The sequence below is a fragment of the Rhinolophus ferrumequinum genome, chromosome 10 (assembly GCF_004115265.2).
Source record: "Rhinolophus ferrumequinum isolate MPI-CBG mRhiFer1 chromosome 10, mRhiFer1_v1.p, whole genome shotgun sequence".
In the NCBI taxonomy this organism is placed as follows: domain Eukaryota; kingdom Metazoa; phylum Chordata; class Mammalia; order Chiroptera; family Rhinolophidae; genus Rhinolophus; species Rhinolophus ferrumequinum.
Window position 1 is genome coordinate 4,720,781 of NC_046293.1, and position 17,634 is coordinate 4,738,414.

The 17,634-nt window shown below is 52.1% G+C and overlaps 1 protein-coding gene across 2 annotated transcripts in view; it reads left to right on the top strand.

Annotated features, from left to right (window-relative positions):
* Positions 1–6,014: 6,014 nt before the first annotated feature.
* Positions 6,015–17,634, top strand: part of SULT4A1 (sulfotransferase family 4A member 1) — a 32,891-nt gene continuing 21,271 nt past the window's right edge. Inside the window, exon 1 of one of the 2 annotated variants that reach the window (XM_033118463.1) lies at positions 6,015–6,244. In XM_033118463.1, coding sequence (XP_032974354.1) covers positions 6,076–6,244 — 169 coding nt within the window. In that variant the 5' untranslated portion in view covers positions 6,015–6,075. Of the gene's footprint in view, positions 6,245–9,533; positions 9,634–17,634 lie in introns of those variants that run through there. The other variant, XM_033118464.1, reaches the window with a different exon arrangement.

A 17,634-nucleotide genomic window follows, 5' to 3' on the forward strand; every position in this document is an offset into this window, starting at 1 on the left:
CTCTCGGGCAGAAAAGATGCTGGGACACCAGACCTCTTCTGGCTTCTCTTGGGAGTCACTTGTCTTCCTGTCCTCAGAGCAGAACCCACACTGTGCCCCTGGCCAAGCCCTTAAGAGACACTGAGATGGCTCAGCTGACAAAGCAGACAGTTCAGGTACTGGTCCAGGTCAGAGTTTCTTGACGTCCTTGACTTATCACCTATATATCCTCCTAACGCAGAGCCCAGAGGAGGGGTCCTGGGCGCTGAATTCAGGCTGATCTGGGTTTCAGTCCTATCTCTGCAATTCAGCATTGATCCCCTCACCTCTCAGAGCCTCAGTTTCCCCCTGTGTAGAATGGAGGCAATCATACATACCTCATGGCCATTTGTTTACCTCATGGGGTATGTACCTCATGGGGTACCTCATGGGGTTTACCTCATGTTCACCTCATGGGGTATGTACTTGAGAAAATTAACGGCTCCTTGCAGACTACGTCATACAGCAGGGATTACTGCTCGAAGGGGTGGGGGTGGGGAGTGAAAATGCATTATCTACACTCCTGCTCTGTGTTTGATACCAGACTAGGATAGGACCACTGTCCCTCCTTTGAGCCTCACCCTGGCCCTGACTCGGTGATAGTCCAGACGAAACTCAGGGGAGCTGTGATTGGGGCCCGAACCTGTGTGACATCAGAGCCCTCTTTGCACTGTGCACCATGGCTTCCCATCAGGTGTGCTAAAGTCATGGGTCCATCACCCTCTTTCTCTCAGTGTCCCAGCCAAGGACCTCTTTGGGTCCTAGGGCCCTGGAACAGCTGTGACTCCCCAGCCTGGATTTCTGAACGTCGGTTGTCTGCTGAGCAGCCTGAGGCTGGAGGCAGATCCCTGCTCCAAGGAGGTCACATGCTTCTATTGCTATTTCTGTGGCAGTTTTAGGGACTCTAACCCTCCCAAGTGCACGTCACTTTGAAGTTGGCACAGCTCATCATCTCTGAATTCTCACAGCAACCCTGGGAAGCAGGCATGATTCTCCTCAATTTATGGGTGAGGAAACTGAGGCACAGAGAGGTTATGCTCACTGGTAAGTGGTAGAGCTGGAAATATCCCAGATGGTGCTGCAGGCAACAGGAAGACCCCTGGAGCGTCACAGCTTCACCGTGCACCTGTTGTACGATATGGGCCAAGTTCTTTCCTCGATCAATTTCTCATTTCCTTGTCTTTGAAATCAGGGGTTGAACTCGCTGGTTTCTAAAGGGCATCGGGCTTGGCTCTAAGCTCGTAACATGCACAATGATACCACATCGTCAGAGGAAGAAGAAGTGATTCCAGGAGGGGATTAGCCACAGAGGAACGGGTTTCTGGACTGGGTCTTTATGGAAGCCTGGAATTTGGTTTGGCAGAAAGTCATTCCAGGAGCGGGGACTGCAGGTGCAAAAGCAGGTTATGGGTGGCCCGTGGTAAGTTAAATAGGCAAGGAATCTCAGGCTCAGAGGGTTGAAGTGTCTCGTGCCAGGCCCCATAGCCAGTTGGTGGTGCAGATGGCATTCAAGCCCAGGTCAGGCTCTCGTTCCACCTTGTCTGCACACTAGAAAGCTGGGTAGAAATACGAATGCTCAGGATTCTCCTGCGGAGATTCAGATGTAATTGGTCTTGACTAAGACCTGTCTGGGCAGGAATGCGGTTGGAGCCTGTAGTGTCTGGGCACTGGTGTTCTCAGGGGCCACCCTGTGGGCGTGACCACCTGCCCAAGCCAGCAGGTTGTGCCTCAGACTTGCTTAATATTATCTGTGGCAAGCAGGCTGGTATGTGCTAATCTGTGGCTGGGGTCATGCAAGCCTAGTGGGGCAACCCGTATCCAGCACTAAATCCCGGCCACATGAGACACTCCCAGGCCCAGACCGCAGCCCATCGGAGCTTTGCATCCCACCCATAAATCGGATTGTATACACTTAACGACATGTGTGGTGATATTAATAATCATTACTTTTTAGTTGTGTCAATGCATTGGAAATATGTTTTGAAAAAGTTCTTCTAGAGATCAGAGTGAAATGTCCCTGAAGGAAATGACATAAGGCGTGAGATTTGCTTCAGAATAATCCGGGTGGGGAGAGGTGGATGAGAGATGACGAAACATGAATTAACAGTTACCACCGGGTGGTGAGTACATAGGCGTTCACGGTATTAGTCTCTCTAATTTTATGTATGTTTGACATTTCCGTAATAAACAAGTACTTAACCTTAAAATTTTGATAAGACATACAAACAGGAAAACATGCATCACGACAGAACATAAAACAAAGCAAAAACAGGGCCACCGGGAGTTGTGGCTACCTAGTCACAGATGGGAAGGATCCGGCGACCAGATGGGTAGGATCCGGTGACCTATGCACGTTCAGCACCGCGGACAGCGACCCGCCGCCGCTTCCTGCCGCCTAGCAGCCCCAGGGACCGCAGAGAGCGGAGAACTTCGGGATCCCCCTTGTTTAGGAAGAGTTTCTTCAGATCAGAAGGTTATCTAGCCTCTTACACACCTCCAGAGATGGAGTGTTCACTACCCACGGGGCAGACCAAGCCTTGGTGGACAGTTTTGGTTCACAAGAAGTTTCTATTTTCTGCTCTTTTAAGGATACCTTTGTGAAAAAATCAATCCGTCATATATGTGTGTCTATTTCTGGGCGCTCTCTCCATTTATGTTACATGTCAACAGGAATTAAGGTTGCTAATCAGCTGACCTTAAAAATGGGGAAATGACACTGGATTATTGGGTAGGCCCAATTTAACAACAGGGTCCTTAAAAGTGGAAGAAGGAGGTGGAAGAAGAGTCAGTGTCTGAGTGATGTGACACGAGAGAGACCAGACCCGCCATCGCTGGCTTGGAAGATGGAGGAAGGGGCCATAGCCAAGGAATGTGGGCAGCTCGAGGCTGGAAAAGGCACGGAAATGGATTCATCCCTAGAGCCTCCAGAAAGGATTGCAGCTTTGCTGACACTTGCTTTTAGACTTGTGATGCCTGCGTTAGACTTCTGACAATCAGAGCAGTGAGATAATAAGTTCATGTTTTAAGCCACTGAGTTTGTGGTAATTTGTCATAGCAGTAATAGAAAATGAATGCAACAATGAACATATGTCGTCACCTACATTCACCCATTCTGGCATTTGCCACATTTTCTTTCTCTCTCTATGATATATACACATTGCACTCACATTAGTGTTATAACTGCATTTTTTCTAGAGCGATTTGAAAGTTGCAGACACGATTCTCCACCCCCAAACACTTCAGCATGTACCTTCTAAGAAACAGAACATGCTTTTACATAACCATAGTACAGTTTAAAATTCATGAAATTTAAAATTAATATTATTAGCTAATATAGAATCCATATGCATATGAGGTTGGACAATTAAGTTCGCGAACTTGTTGCAACAATGTTGCTAAACTAACCTTTTTTTGATATCAGAGGGATTATTCACTATGAATTTGTACCAACTGGACAAACAGTTAACCAAGTTTACTCTTTGGAAGTGCAGAAAAGGCCACGTGAAAAACTTAGATGACCTGAACTTTTCGCCGATAATTCATGGCTCTTGCATCACGACAACGCACCAGCTCACACAGCACTGCTTGTGAGGAAGGCTTTAGCCAGTAAACAAATCACTGTATTGGAACACCCTCCCTACACACCTGGTCTGGCCCCCAATGACTTCTTTCTTTACCTGAAGATAAAGGAAATAGTGTAAGATTAAAATGTAGGGCCTTCTGTTCAAAAAACAGGGAAAAGTGCCATTAAGGCACTAAAAGATAAAGCTTTCCTCTTTCCTCTAGCACCACTCTCTCAACCTGTCACGGTGTTTTTTATTTGCTATTTAATGTCACTCTCTCCAGCACTGGTATACACTTAGGGCATCTGCAGACCCTCACAAGAGTCTGGGGGACCCACTCCATGACTCTGAGAGCAGCCCATCAGCTGCCTGTTTCCTCCTGTCAGCTGTGGGACCCACACATCATGCCCTGGCTGGGAGCGGGGAACTCGAGCCAGGCATTGCCCCTTCCCACCAGCCTGCTGGCCCAAGGTTATTGCGACCTCCACACCAGACAAATTGGTACCTGAATGGGTGGTGGGAGACAGGCTCGCCTTTGCTGATTGACCCACCCAATGCCCTGGGGTGCTGCCAGTCTAGGAAAAAGTTGACAAGGATAGGTACAATCATGCCCCACTCTGAGATGCCGTGGGTTGTGTGTGTCCAACCTGATCTTCTTCATGCCGGTGCCCAGGTCCCATGGTCACTGGGTGGGGCAGGAGAGAGGTTGGACAGGGCTGGGACCCTAGAGGACAGAGGAGTGGGCAGTCAGGAACTTGTCCTGAGCGAGTGGCAATGGGTGGAACCACTCGTGAGCTGAGACTCCAAGCTCTCAGCACATGCTCCATTACCCCATCAGACTCCATTTATAAAGCACATGTGGAAAGATAAAATTATTAAGAATTTCAAGATGGTGACCACGGAGCTTTAAACCCCAAGGGCATGGCCCTTCTGACCCTTTTGAGCACAGGTCCCTGTGTGACTCCCCTGGTAGCACGACCATGAAGCAGGCCCTGCATCTCTATCCCTATATCTATCTGTCTATCTATCACCTCTCTCTCTCCATATCAACATCTATATCTATCTATACATCTGTGTCTTTCTATACTATGTCCATACCATCATGTAACCATCACTGAGAGCAAGATGTTTCCAGGACTCTGGAGGGGCCGCTTGTGTGGATTCCCATCCAACCCTTTCCCTCGGACCCAAATTAAACACTTTTCTGACCTCTATCATCATAGTTTAGTTTTGCTTGTCCTTGAACTGTATATGAATGGAATCATATATCTTGCCTTTTGCAGTTGGTTTCTTTTGTTCATCATTTTGACTGAAATTCATCAAGGTTGTTGCATATACCAGTAATTCTTTTTTTTTTAAGTCGCTGTGTAATAAGTATTCCATTGTATGACTATATCACAATTTATCTACTCTACTGTTGATGGACATTTGCGTTGTTTCCAATTCTTATCTAATGTGTGCAAAGTGTTCCTAATTTGGCCTTCCAAGCCCCTGTGTCCTTTTGTCCTATCCCTATCTCTCTCCTCTCTCTCGCCATTTTTTTTTTTTTTACACTTTCTTATTTCTTGGCCTAACAAGATGTTTTAGGCTCATCTTGTGCTTTCTTTGCCCAGACCTGGAATCGACCTTTTCTTCATGAAACCCTGGTTCCTTTTGGTGGGGAAGTATTTAGAAATCAAGATCGGAGCCTCAGAGAATTAGACCAGGACTTCAAGTTCGCATTCTCCCTGCCTGGGCTGAACGTATATTTGTTGAGTGATTGGATGAGGGGTTGTTCTCAAATTGTAGTCTGCAGAAGAAGTACCTTATTAAATGCAGATTTAGGGATGCTATCCGGCGACAGTCTGTCTTTTGCAGATCTGGGGTTGGCCCTGGAATCTGAAGTTAACATTCCCCGCCCCCGATCGTCCCCAGGAGATTACGAAGCATGTTTTTCATAGCACGTCACTATCAGAAATTATCTGAGTAATTCACATATATAAGCTCTGAGAGGGCCAGGCTTGTATCTCAGGAACCTGCACCAGTACCTGGTACAGATAAGATGCTCCCTAAATATCTGTTGAATGAATGGATCTTTAGGGTCACTTCTAGCTGCAGCGTTTCCCGAGTCTGTGTTGAGCACTTGCTGAATGACGGCATCGGTGGGGTGATGAATGCACGCGTGGCGGAGGGGACGCGGGCTGCGGGCCGGGGTCTCCGGCGGTCCTCCCGAGGGGCGGGGAAGGGCGTCCGGGCGGGGAGCAGCCCGGAGGCTCCGCCACCACACGCGCCGAGGGCAGGCGGTGCGGCGGGCGGGGCCATGACGTCATACTGGCGGGGCGCAGGCTCCACGCCGTTGGGCGAGGCGGCGCCGTGACGTCACGCCTGCGGAGCGCCGCGCGGCGGCTGGGCGGCGGGCGTGGGCGCGTGCGGGGCGCGGGTGCGGCGCGGCGCCGGCGGGAGGCGGCGGGCGGCGGCGGGCGGCGCGGCTGCGGGGCGCGGCGGCGGCGGCGGCATGGCGGAGAGCGAGGCCGAGACCCCCAGCACCCCGGGCGAGTTCGAGAGCAAGTACTTCGAGTTTCACGGCGTGCGGCTGCCGCCCTTCTGCCGCGGAAAGATGGAGGAGATCGCCAACTTCCCGGTGCGGCCCAGCGACGTGTGGATCGTCACCTACCCCAAGTCGGGTGAGCCCCGCGCACAGCCCGCCCCGCCGGCACTGCAGCTCGCCCGCCTGGACGCTGTGCCCGCGCCGGGGGCTTCCAGTCCGGGCCGGGAGCACGGGGGCGCCCACCGCCCAGGCGGTGCCCGGAACCCGACAGGGCGGGGTGGGGGTGGTCGGCCCGCATTTGGGGAAACCAAGGCCGAGACCTGCCGAGGTGGGCCCCGGTGACCGTGGCTGGAGGCTGGACAGCGAGCGTCCGGTGGGGATGGAGCCTGTTTGGCCTGAGCTGCCGGGAGGACAGGCCCAGGGCTGCTACCCCTCCCTCACTCCCCTCCCAGTACCGGGCTGGCTGTGTGACCTTGGGCTGTCACTTAACCTCTCTGTTCCTGGACTCGGTTCAGCCTTTGATGAGTGCCAAGTCCTGCTGATCACCTGGGAAGAGGAATAAAACGGGCATGGAGACTGTGTATGTCTGTCCTTTCCTGCGTGGGCACTGGGTGGGGGATGGGGCCAGCCATGCCTGGAGATCGAGGCCGGTTCTCCCTTGCTTTAGGGTTCTTGCCTCCATCATCCAGGCATCAGGCAGGACGGTGGGCACGGACACTTCCCAGCAGTGACTGACGTCATGTTCACGACAGCCATGTCAGGTAGAGCTAGTCAGATACACTTACAATTCAGGCACTGAAGCCCAGAGAGGGGAAGCTGCTTGCCCAAGGTCACACCGCTGATAAGTGGCAGAGCTGGGATTTAAAGTCGGGCAGGTCTGTGTTCAGGACCTGATGTAAGGGATTATGGAGTAGTAGCTTCTTGTGAGGTCTGGAGGGCGAGGGGCAGATTTCCTATTCTTTGAGCATAGCTGCCAGTCTCCATTCTGGCCACTGTATTGGTGAGGGAGGGAGATGCCTGGATCCAGACTGTGTCGTGCGTCTGTAGTGTGTTGTAGAAGGTGGCTGGCCTAGAGGTCATGTCAGACCAGCAGGGCGGGGGTGGCTGGAAGAGCTGTAGCTTGGCCGTCGTAGCTGTGCAGGGTCTCAGACCCCTGAGGGCTAGGCACAGTCCCTCTGAGGAAATTTGGGGAAGGGTCTATCAGTGGAAGAGTGGGGAGCTGTATTGGTCGGTGGGGGGCACTTGGAGACGAGAAGTCTGGAGATACTGCTACTTGGGAAGAGGGGGAGGACGGAGGTGTGCACGGCTGCTTGCTGTGGCTGGGACTTTCCTTCCACTGCAGCCCACAGCCTGTCACCCCAGCACCATGGGCAGGGATTGAGAACTTTTCAGATTGCAGAGCCATAGGTGGTATTTGTGCTGTAAGAACTCCAGCTGGGTGTCGGGCTGCACTTTGAGCCACCACGTTATGTGGGATCCAGAAAGACTGAAAATAGACTCATGTCAGCTTAGGTTTGCCTCCAAATGAATTGTGAAAAACTTGCTTTTGGGAGTTTTCTAGGATTTTGGATTGCACATGAGGGATTTTAGGGCACAGAGATGGAGCGGGAGAAGTATCTGGAAGGACTGGAGAAGGCGCAGGCCTGGAGTTCAGTTGGAAATCTGTGTATTTGGGGCTTGTGGGGGTGGTTTAGAGGGGCCCTACATGGGGGCCGGGTGGGGCCTGGCAGCAGGGACCTTTCTGGACACCCGGATGGAGAATGTTAGTTTTTAACACATGGAGGTGTTAGTTTTAAGGACATTTTCTAGATAACCAAAACTCACATCTTGTTTGTAACTTGCATCTTTCAAAGCAGACAGCAGCTCACTCTAGACGGGGAAAGTAACCATGGCTCTTTCCCTTAGTGATGGAAAATCTAGTGGTGGCCTCAGGACCATGTGTGTGAGGTCCCTTCACACAGCCCTAAAAGGCTGCCTTTTGAAAACAAACAAACGAAAATTCCCACTGCCCTTATGGCCTTTCCAGGCTCTTACTGTTTCTCCATCTGCCCTCTGCTTGCATCTTTTACCTTTTACACCCGAGGGCCGGGCAACCTGAGGACTACCTGTTAGAACTGTGTGTAAGCCAGCAGCATATACCATTAGTAACAGACCATGCTCTTGCTTTGTAGCTAGCAAAGCCCTGTGTGTCTGTCATAAAAGCTTATTCTCCACAAAGTTCTATGAGGTAGGACAGAGTTGGTCTCCCATTTCCCAGGTGGGAAAACAGGATCTGGGAGGTTAAGTGATGCTCCCAAGCTCATTCATTCATCTTGGCTGCACCGTGACGACAGCCCGGGAGTACGGGCGAAGCAAAGTCGTGGGTTTTACGGAGGCCAGTGTGTTCTGTTCCTTTTCCGCTTTGTTTCTCAACCCTGTCCCAGTGCATCCTTCGCATCCATCCCATGAGACGGTGACAGGGTAAGGGGGAAGTTTTCTTAGGCAAGATGGCTGTACTGCCTTTAAAATAGTGCTTCTGAAGGCTTTCCCTCTCCCTACCCCACTGCCTGTGAAGTTCACACATGAAATGATCAAGGGGAATGAAGAATTGGTTCCCCCAGAAAATCTGTCCTAAAGATTTTCTCTCAACCAGAGTAAAAGGGACTTAGAAGTCATCTCCAGCGGCAGCTGGTATGGCAGGAAGAACTGGTCTGGGGTCAGGATCCGGCTTCTCATAAGTGGTTGCCCTTGGGTGAGTCCGAGCCTTGGTTTCCCGTGCTGTGAAATCCACAGCTTGATCTGCACAGTTGCCAAGGTGACTCCCAGCTCCTGGATGCTTGCAGGGGCTGTTACTTTGAACACAGGCTAGGTGCAGTTTGGAATGGGACCTAGAATGCTTTAGGAATGGTTAATTGGCTACTCATCGAGTCCTGTGTGCCAGCTGCTCTGCCATGTTAATCCACCAGGAACTCTTGTGACTCTTCAGAGGCTCAGAGAGGGCAGGAACTTGCTCAAGAGTCACACAGCTGCTGAGAAACTGCAGCCAGGCCCAGTCAGGTCTCGTGGTCCACAGCCAGCCTCTCCCCTACCTCTCAGGTGCCTTGTTGCTTTTGGAAAGTCACGAGGGCAGCCAGATTCAGGCCCCAAAGAAGAGGAGGGATCACGCCTTCTTTCTGTGTACTTTATAACACTAGAAGTCTAAGGCCAGTTAGGGATTTTAAGGTTTTAGTCACGGCTTTGAATCGTCTGCAGGTGGACTTCAGGTTGCTCACATTTCCTTTCCTTTTACTTCTTTTCCCTCCCTCCCCTCTTCCACCAGGAATGGGTCTGTAGAAGGCACCAGTGCTTAGGGATTAAGAGCTTGGCTTTGGAGATGCAAATCCTGGGTTTGAATGCAGCTTTGCTGCTTGCCACCTGGACAAATGACATAACCCCTGTGAGCGGAGGTTTCTGCAGGAGTAGGAGAGACCACCTCACTGCCTTGATGAACACCTGTGAGGATGAGTGAAGTGATGGGTGAGGGCTCTTCCCTGTGCCAGATGCACGGTAAGCGCAGGTGTCCTCTGGTTTGCATATTTTCAGGTGACAAGTTGCTGTAATTCCTTGGTCGTCTGTGGAATGGGTTCTCCCTCCCACCCCCGGCTGCCTTCAAGATTTTCTCTTTTGAGTTTTGGCACTCAATATGATATGTCTTAAGTATATATTTTTTCACGGTGGGGATACTTCTCTTGCTTGGGTTTTTCTGAACTTCTTGGGTTTGTGGTTTGATGCCTTCCATAATTTTGGAAAAACTCTCAGCCATTATCTCTTCCAATATATCTTCTGTTCTCTCTTCTTTTGAGATTCAAATCACATACACTTTAGATTGTTTGCCATTATTCTACTGCTCTTGGATGTTCTATATTTTATTCTTTTTCCTCTTTGTGTTTCAGCTTAGGTAATTTCTATTGATCAATCTTCAGATTAATGGATTCTTTCTTCCACTTTGTCAGATCCCTGAGGTCAGGTCTGTGAGCCCATCAAAATCATTCTATATTTCTGTTACTGTGTTTTTATTTTTTCTCTAGGATTTTCATTTTCACTTCTAGTTTTCATTTCTCTGCTGAAATATCTATCTATTCCCATCTGTTCAAGTGTGATGTCCACCTTTTCCATGAAATCCTTTAACATGTTAATCATGTTTATTTTAAATTCCGAGTCTAATTCTGGTGATTGTTTTGTCTTTTGACCGTGGGATAATATTTTTTCTTGCCTTTTTTAATGAGTAGTGCTTTTTGATTGAATGCTGGACATGGCGTGCTGACATTAGGGAAGGTGGTGAGTTGTATTTAGGCTTGGAAATGGGCCTGTCTTTTCTTGCCAGTTTTTTAGTGTCAGAGGAGAGTCATTCTGGCAGGAGTTGGGCTGCATTTGGGTTCTGTTATGGCTCTGGTCACTTGAGTGACCACTGGTTTTAATTCCTATAGCTTCACCTTGTGCTTATCATGGGAGCTGAGCTTCTAGAAGGTCTTTCCTCAGGGTTCCTGCCCCACCTTCAGCTTTGATTCGAACTTTAGAGAGGTTTCTTCCTGCACCCTGTCACTCCCCCAGGGGCAGACTGTTGTGACTTACTGCTCTGATTTACTGGCTTAGAGAGGCCGGGTTTCGACAAGAATGTTCTCTGTCATCTGGTCCAGCTGCCGCCTTGGCAGGTTCTGCACTGAGTCTAGGCGGGGCTCTCCCAGTAATTCTGCCGCTTCTGAGAGAAGCCAACTCTACCTTGATGGCGGGTCTTGTGCAGGAAAGAGTTTCTCGTCCTTCTTCCAGTGCTCGGGGGTCTCTGACAGAGCCCAGGGATGGCTTCCTGCTCCTCCCTCAAGGGCAGAGGTTTTTTTCTCTCTCACCCATTCTCCAGCTGTGTTGGGTGGTTAGCAGTGCCCTGGGGAGGGAGGGAGGGAGGTTTGCTGCCCCTCAACCCAATGGCTTACAGTGTCTCCCCAGGGAGGAGAAGGATCTCGGCAAGCCTTAATGCTTTTCTTGAGGATCAGTCTCCATCCTGCCCTTCTCTTGTCAGCACGAGTGTAGGTCTGCAGAGAAGAGTGTGTTTGGTGCCAGCTCTCTCCTTGTGTCTGGCTCTGTAAGCCCACAATCATTTTTACAATTTGAGAAAATTCTGCCTGAATTCTGCTTTCTCACTTGCATGGTGCCTGGCTTCTCTTCCTGCCAAGCCCTGTCCTGGCAGGGCCTGTCTTCCTGGGATTGGAACTCGCTGCCTTGCAGCTTCAGCTCCCCGGTGGGCTTGAGCCCGGAGCGTCTTGTAGTAGTTTATGGGCCTTTCCTTGTTGGTGTGGGAGCCGCGCTCTTCCCCGCTCTCGGCAACCTAGCGGAAGCGGCGCTGCTTCCCTGGAGTCATGACAGCCAGGTGCACCGGTGCGCGTGTCTGCATGGGGCGTGTCTGCAGTGGGCGTGTCTGCAGTGGGCGGGGCCGGCAGTCAGCAGGGAAGGTGGTCCCAGCCTGGGCTTCGGGAGCGCATTGGGGTGAGTGAAGGGCCCCCTGGGAGGTGGGGGCCTCACTACAGCATGCTTGACAGAATCAAATGAGGAGTCTTCTGGAAGCTCAACAGGTCATTTCTAGAGTGGCTGGAGGAGAGCCAGAGGCCCTGGCTTGGGCTTCATGTGGCTCACGGATGGCTGTCATGAGGCTCAGCTCAGTCTGGAATGAGCTGGCGTCTACTGGGACCCCACCCCCAGGCAGGGTGGTGGACTGGGTGATGGCAGAGACCATTCAAGTCTTGCTTTGTCCTTCTCAAGCGTCCGAGCAGGCCAGGAGGTGAGAGGGTGTCCCGTCTCTGTGTGTCCTGTCACCCTCACAGCTTTGCTGTGAAACAGGCCCTTTTCCAGGTTAGGAACTGAGGCCTGAGAAGAAACTGGCCCAGGTGCTGGGAGGAGAGCCTGGATGGGCCCGACTCCAGGCAGTGTCTCCCCGGCTTGTGTGTGTCTACATCGTGGGCTCTCAGGAGCCCAAGAGCTCAAGGCCCCAGAGAATTTCACCCTGAAAACAGGGCCAGAGGTGTGGTGACTATGTCAGGCTCCCCAAAATTGCTGGCAGAGCTAGGCTGGGAATCGGCCAGGAACTGCGGCAAGCCAGGCTGTGTGAGGATGAACAGCCTCACTGCCAGGCCGTGGGCCGGGCGCTCCACAGCTCGGGGTCTCATCTCGGCAGGAGCGGGAGCCCTGCTCAGCAACCCAGTCTGTTCCCCTTTGTGTTCTGCAGGGGCCCCGAGTCCATCCCCAGCTGTGGTGGGGTTTAGGGTTCCAGCTTCAGCCTGGAAGTGAGTACCTGGCTCATGGCCTCGGTTTTGCTGCCCACTTGCTTTGTGAGCCTTGGGGGTGTGTGTTGTGTGTGTGTGTGTTGTGATATGTGGTTTGTGTGTGTGTCACGTGTGTTTTGTCTGGTGTGTGTGTGGCACGTGTATATGTGTGTAATGTGTGTGTGTATGTGTGTGGTTTGTACGTGGGGCATGTGTGTGGGGCATGTGTGTATATGTACGTCTGGTGTGTGTGTTAAGCACTTCAGTTCTAGAGCCAAGGTTTTGGGTTCTGGGTTCATGGCCCGCTAGTGCCTGCAGTTCGTGAGCCTGCTTCTTCGCGTGTGAAACGTGATGACAATAGCCACCTGGCGCTTGTGAGAATCAAACGAGGAAATGGCTGCATGAGTTCCTGTGACAGTGCTTGGAACACTGAGCGCTGGACTTGGCTAGCATTGGGGTGACTGCTGGCGCCTCTGTGTGAGCCACGTCGGGCTTCTTGCGTTGGTTCCCCATCAGTTTTCGACTGTGTGCCTGAACTGCACGTGTGCTCTGAAGTCCATGTCCTCGAGCATCGTGGGGATTATTTTGAGAGATAATCAAGAGATAATCTTGATGTCTCAACAGCATATGTGAAACTGCCTAGGATAGAGGACAGGTGCTTAAAGAGAGGTCGATCACCTGAGGGGACTGTCCTGGAGGCCTTTTCAGCATCTGTTGGGAGAGCAAGTCCCACTCCTGGTGAGGGCCGTGCAGGAGCCCAGGCCCTGGCTCCTCTGGGCCAGCTGTGTTGGGGTGCAGCTTCAGCCATTCAGCTGTGACTGTTTCTGAGGGAGCCAGACAGGTCCTGGCTGGAACGCCTTGACGTCTTATGACTGGAATGCCTGTGGGGCACATTTGATTGAGTTGGGCAGATTGAACGTGTGCTCTTCTCTGCTTCCTCTTAAAACCTCACTGCATGCCAACCAAGGAGTAGAAAGCTCTGAACCCCTAAGAGAAGGAGAGGCAGTGACTGATTAGAGATGCCAGCCGAGTTTTGGAAGGTCAGACATGGTGGCTACGTGTTAACTGAGTTGGCTTAGCAGGCAGAGACCCTAAGTGCCAGCAGAGGGACCTGGCGGGTGCATTGACCAGTTCCAGCTGCAGAGCTCCAGCAGCTGGATGCACCTGGCAGCTCAGAGGGTAGCAGCTATGATGGGGGAAGATTGAAAACAGGAGGCTGCTGCAAAGACAGGTTTCTTTGGGGAAGTTGATCCAGAGAGGCTGCGGATTTGGGGATGTCAGGCACAGCTGTAAACTGGGATAATCGCCATATTGAAAATGGAGCTCATGTGAAAACTACACTCTTGAAAGGGAGGTTCCCAGCCCCTTCGCCTACCTGGCTTCTGGGATGCCTGTGGTTTCACGGGGCAGAGAATAGAGACATTTTTTCTGGGCAAATAAAAGAAAAGACCTATAAGCATTTGCACATGGGCACCTCCCATCTCAGCTTGAGAGGGAGGGTTGGGCTGCCCTCCCAGACACAAAGCCCTGCAGTCAGCAAGGCTTGCCCACCACTGACAACTACGTCCAGTGGCTCCTTCTTACTTAGGGATGGACTCAGGGTCACTAGATCTTAAAGTTGCCAACACGAAGGACAGAGACCTGCAAAAACAAAACAAAAAGCAGAAGGAGGAGCTTGGAATAATCAAAGACAATGTACAGAGCAGAAGAAAACCTGAAAAAAATACAAACAAAAAAACCCCCAAAACCAACCTGCGATAGTAACTCTCCATAATATCCTTGGAGAGTGAAGACAGATGTACTTCCACTGAAGAGAGCAGCTGCACCAGGAAGGAGCAAGGAAGATCATGAGAGAATTCTTGAGCATTAAGAATACGGTACTTGGAATTTTAAAAACTCAGTTATGAGGTTTGGATGGTCGAGTGGAGGAAATATCCCAGGAAGCAGAACAAAAATTTATTCGAAATGATATAAATTTGGAGCAAAAAGGTAAGCAAATTGGAAGATCTCAGAGTTCCAGAAAGACGGAACAGAGAGTATGGAAAAGAGAAAATTATTGAAACCAGGGTTTCCAGAGCCTGAGGACATGAGTTAAAGCACCCCTAAGTGTCTGGCACAATGACTGAATAAAGGACCACCCTGAAACACATGACGTTATTGTGAAGTTTCAAAATTGAGATAAAGAGAAGATCTCAAAGCTTACAGAGAAAACCGGGCCATGTTCAAAGGGCTGGGAACCAGGACCTCCGAGTCTTAGCACAATGTCAGCAGCAGCGCTTTTAGTTCTGAGGCAAAGGCTCCCCAGCCTGGAATTCTATACCCAGCCAAACTACCAGTCACGTGTGAGGTAGAAATGGATGCTTGTCATCAGGCAGGGTCTCAGACAGCTCTCACGCTCAAGAACCAGCTAGAGGGTGGGCCCTACCAGTACGTGAGAGGACACCAGTGAGGGGCACATGCATACAGGACATGACGCCTCCAGCCCGAGGGAGATCTCAGGAGGACAGTCGTGGAGAATGGAGGGGGCAGGGGCACGTCCCCAAGAAATACAGGGACTTGAGAGAGCGCCCATGTGATTGGTCATACCGAGAAGATTTGTTTCAGAGTCGGGGAAGGAATTTTTAATAGCTACATAGACAACTAACTAAGCAAACAAAGGCAGTTATATACTCTAGGAAAAGCAAAATCTTGTGCAAAAAAAGAAGTGTAATCGTAATGGTGTGCTTCGAGTGAGACACTCAAACCAACAGTTGTCCTGTGACTGCACTGGGAGGACGGAGGCTGTGCAGGGGACCTGGCCAGGTCCTCATCTTTCTTAGCTGAAAGTCAGCAGCTCATTGAACACGTACAGATCGTGGAATAACAACCTATGCACATTGAAAATTTGAGGTAAGAAGAATCAACAAGGTTTTGCTCTGGGAGTGTGGTTAGGGGTGGGGAGGTAACTGGTTTTTCTGTTATGCATCTTTTAGTGCCCTTTGACTTTTTAATTAGGTACATGTGTGACTTCAGGAAATAATAAAATGAAAATAAAAGAATTTTAACGGTTTCCCGCTCCAGGGTCCTGGTGTTTGGGGGCTCAGTTCCAACTGGTTCTGACCCAGGAGTGCTGGTTCCTCTGTCCCCAGTGTTTGGGTGGGAATTTTGATGGGTTCCCCCACCCGCAGTCTGGTGACAGGCCCGGCCCTAGATTCCTGAGGAGTTCCCTCCAGAACGCCTGTGGCTTCCAGCGGGTCTCGGCCCACAAGATCCAATGTCAGGATGCATTGTTTCCCCTGTGGGAGTGGTAAGCTGATTGCCACACAGGAGTGATTTCACCTGTGTCAGCAGAAGCACTTCTGTAAGTGATCGCATCCAGTTGACTTGAAAGCATGCGGCCTGTTAACTCCCCAGTGAGGCGGCCCTGCCCTGCCAGCCCTCCCCATTTCACTTTGAGAGCCTGGCTCTCCTCCGCCTGACCTTGGATTTGCTGGGAGGCAGGCTGGCACCCTGCTGCCATGTTCCCTCCCGCGCTGGCCGCCTCCTGCCCAGGGTTCAGACTGCAGGTGGATGGTTGGGGTGCTGCGGCCCCTCTCTACCCCACCTGGTTTTGTCCAGCTGGTCCAGGTTCCTGCAGGAGTGGAGGGGTGCCCGACATGACTGTAGCCCGTGTGCCCCCCCCCCCCCGCCATCTGCCCTGCAGGCTACGTGATGGGCCTCACCGGGGGCTTCTCCGCCTGTCACTACCCCCTGCCCCCCTGGCATGTTGGGGAGGCTGTGTGGGGAAGTGGGGGCTCGCAGACTTGGGTCCCCACTCCCCGTGCAGCTCGCCCCTTCCCGTGACTTTGGACCAGTGCCCTAAATGGAGCTTCTGCATCTGTACAGGAGGTGCTCACAACCCCTCCCTCTGCCGTGTGTGCGCTGCCCCAGGAGTCACCTGTTCCCCGGGGTGTGGCTTCCATGGGCCAGCTCGCTCTGTGTTTGGGTGAGGACTGCCTGGTTGGGCGGGAGGCTGGTGTGTCCTCAGGGGAGTGGTCCTAGGAGTTAGTACTGCCCACGGTGGTGTAAGGACCTCAGAGCAGTGCTCACTGGCATTGAGCCCCCTCTGGCTTTGAGCAGGTCACATCATGGCACTGAACCCAACAGCCCTGTGAAGAAGGGAGGGGCATTGCCTCCATTTTCTAGAAGGGGAGGCAGGGACTCCCAGGGCTGGCCCTCAGTACAGGCTTGTTGAGTGAGCAAAGGGGTGGGTGGGTGGCTTCCCCTAAGGTGACCAGACCTCCCGACCTGGAGTGAAGACAGTGACCTAATCGCAGACCTCACCAGACAGGAGCGTGGCGGCCTCTGTAGAAAGAAGAACACAGGCTCTGGTGTGACTCGGGCTTGCCTTCAGATCCTGGCCTTTCCTTGCCGCCTCTGTGGAATGGGGATGAAAGCCCTGCCTCACAGGAGATAGGGTGGGAGTCTCTGGTGGCTTGGTGCTACATTCCAGAGCAGACGACGGCCTTGGTGCTGAGGCTGGCGGGATGGGACAGATGTGCAGATGTGGACAGGAGTCGCCTGCAGGGTTCCTGGGGCCGCAGAACAGATATACCTGCCCTCCCCCCTTGGCCCCACCCACTGACCCCAGCTGCAGCGCCCGCCTGGCCTGGCACCCATCAGAATAGTCATCGGGAGCTTGGAGGGGAGTCCTGGAGCAGCTTGGCAGGAAAGACATGCTCTGCCTCCCACACCACCTCGGGACCAGGCTCAGCTGACCATGAGCTTACTGGTGACACTGGAGGGGTCCCTGCTGTGCAAAGTGGGTGCTGCCACCCCAGGTGCCAAGGCCAACGCCACAGAGCAGGCTGTGTCCACTCCTTTAGTTGTTAGTCTTTGAGGGAGGGGTATCACTGCGGCCCCACTGAGTGAGAGCAGAAGGGACTGCAATGTGGTCCCAGCTCAGGGAGGAGCCTGCTGAGGAGACACGCCCACTGAGTCCCCTCCATGCTTCAGGCTCTGCCTGGTGTGAACACGGGTGCCTCGGCCATGCCCTGTGCCTCAGGGTTTTATAGCCTGTGCAGGACACAGGCAGTTTCTGTGCTTCTCCTTTATGGGGTCCCAGCAAGTGGGGAGGGAGCTCTGAGCAGGGGCCCCCAGGGCAGGACAGTCTCAGATGCAGGATACGTGGTCAGACGGTTAAGTTTGTGAACTCATCCTAGAAAAAGTGCTCCATGCCTCATTGCTGAGTATCACTAAGGTCACCTTCGAAGTACTCCCCTTGGGAAGCTATGCAGTG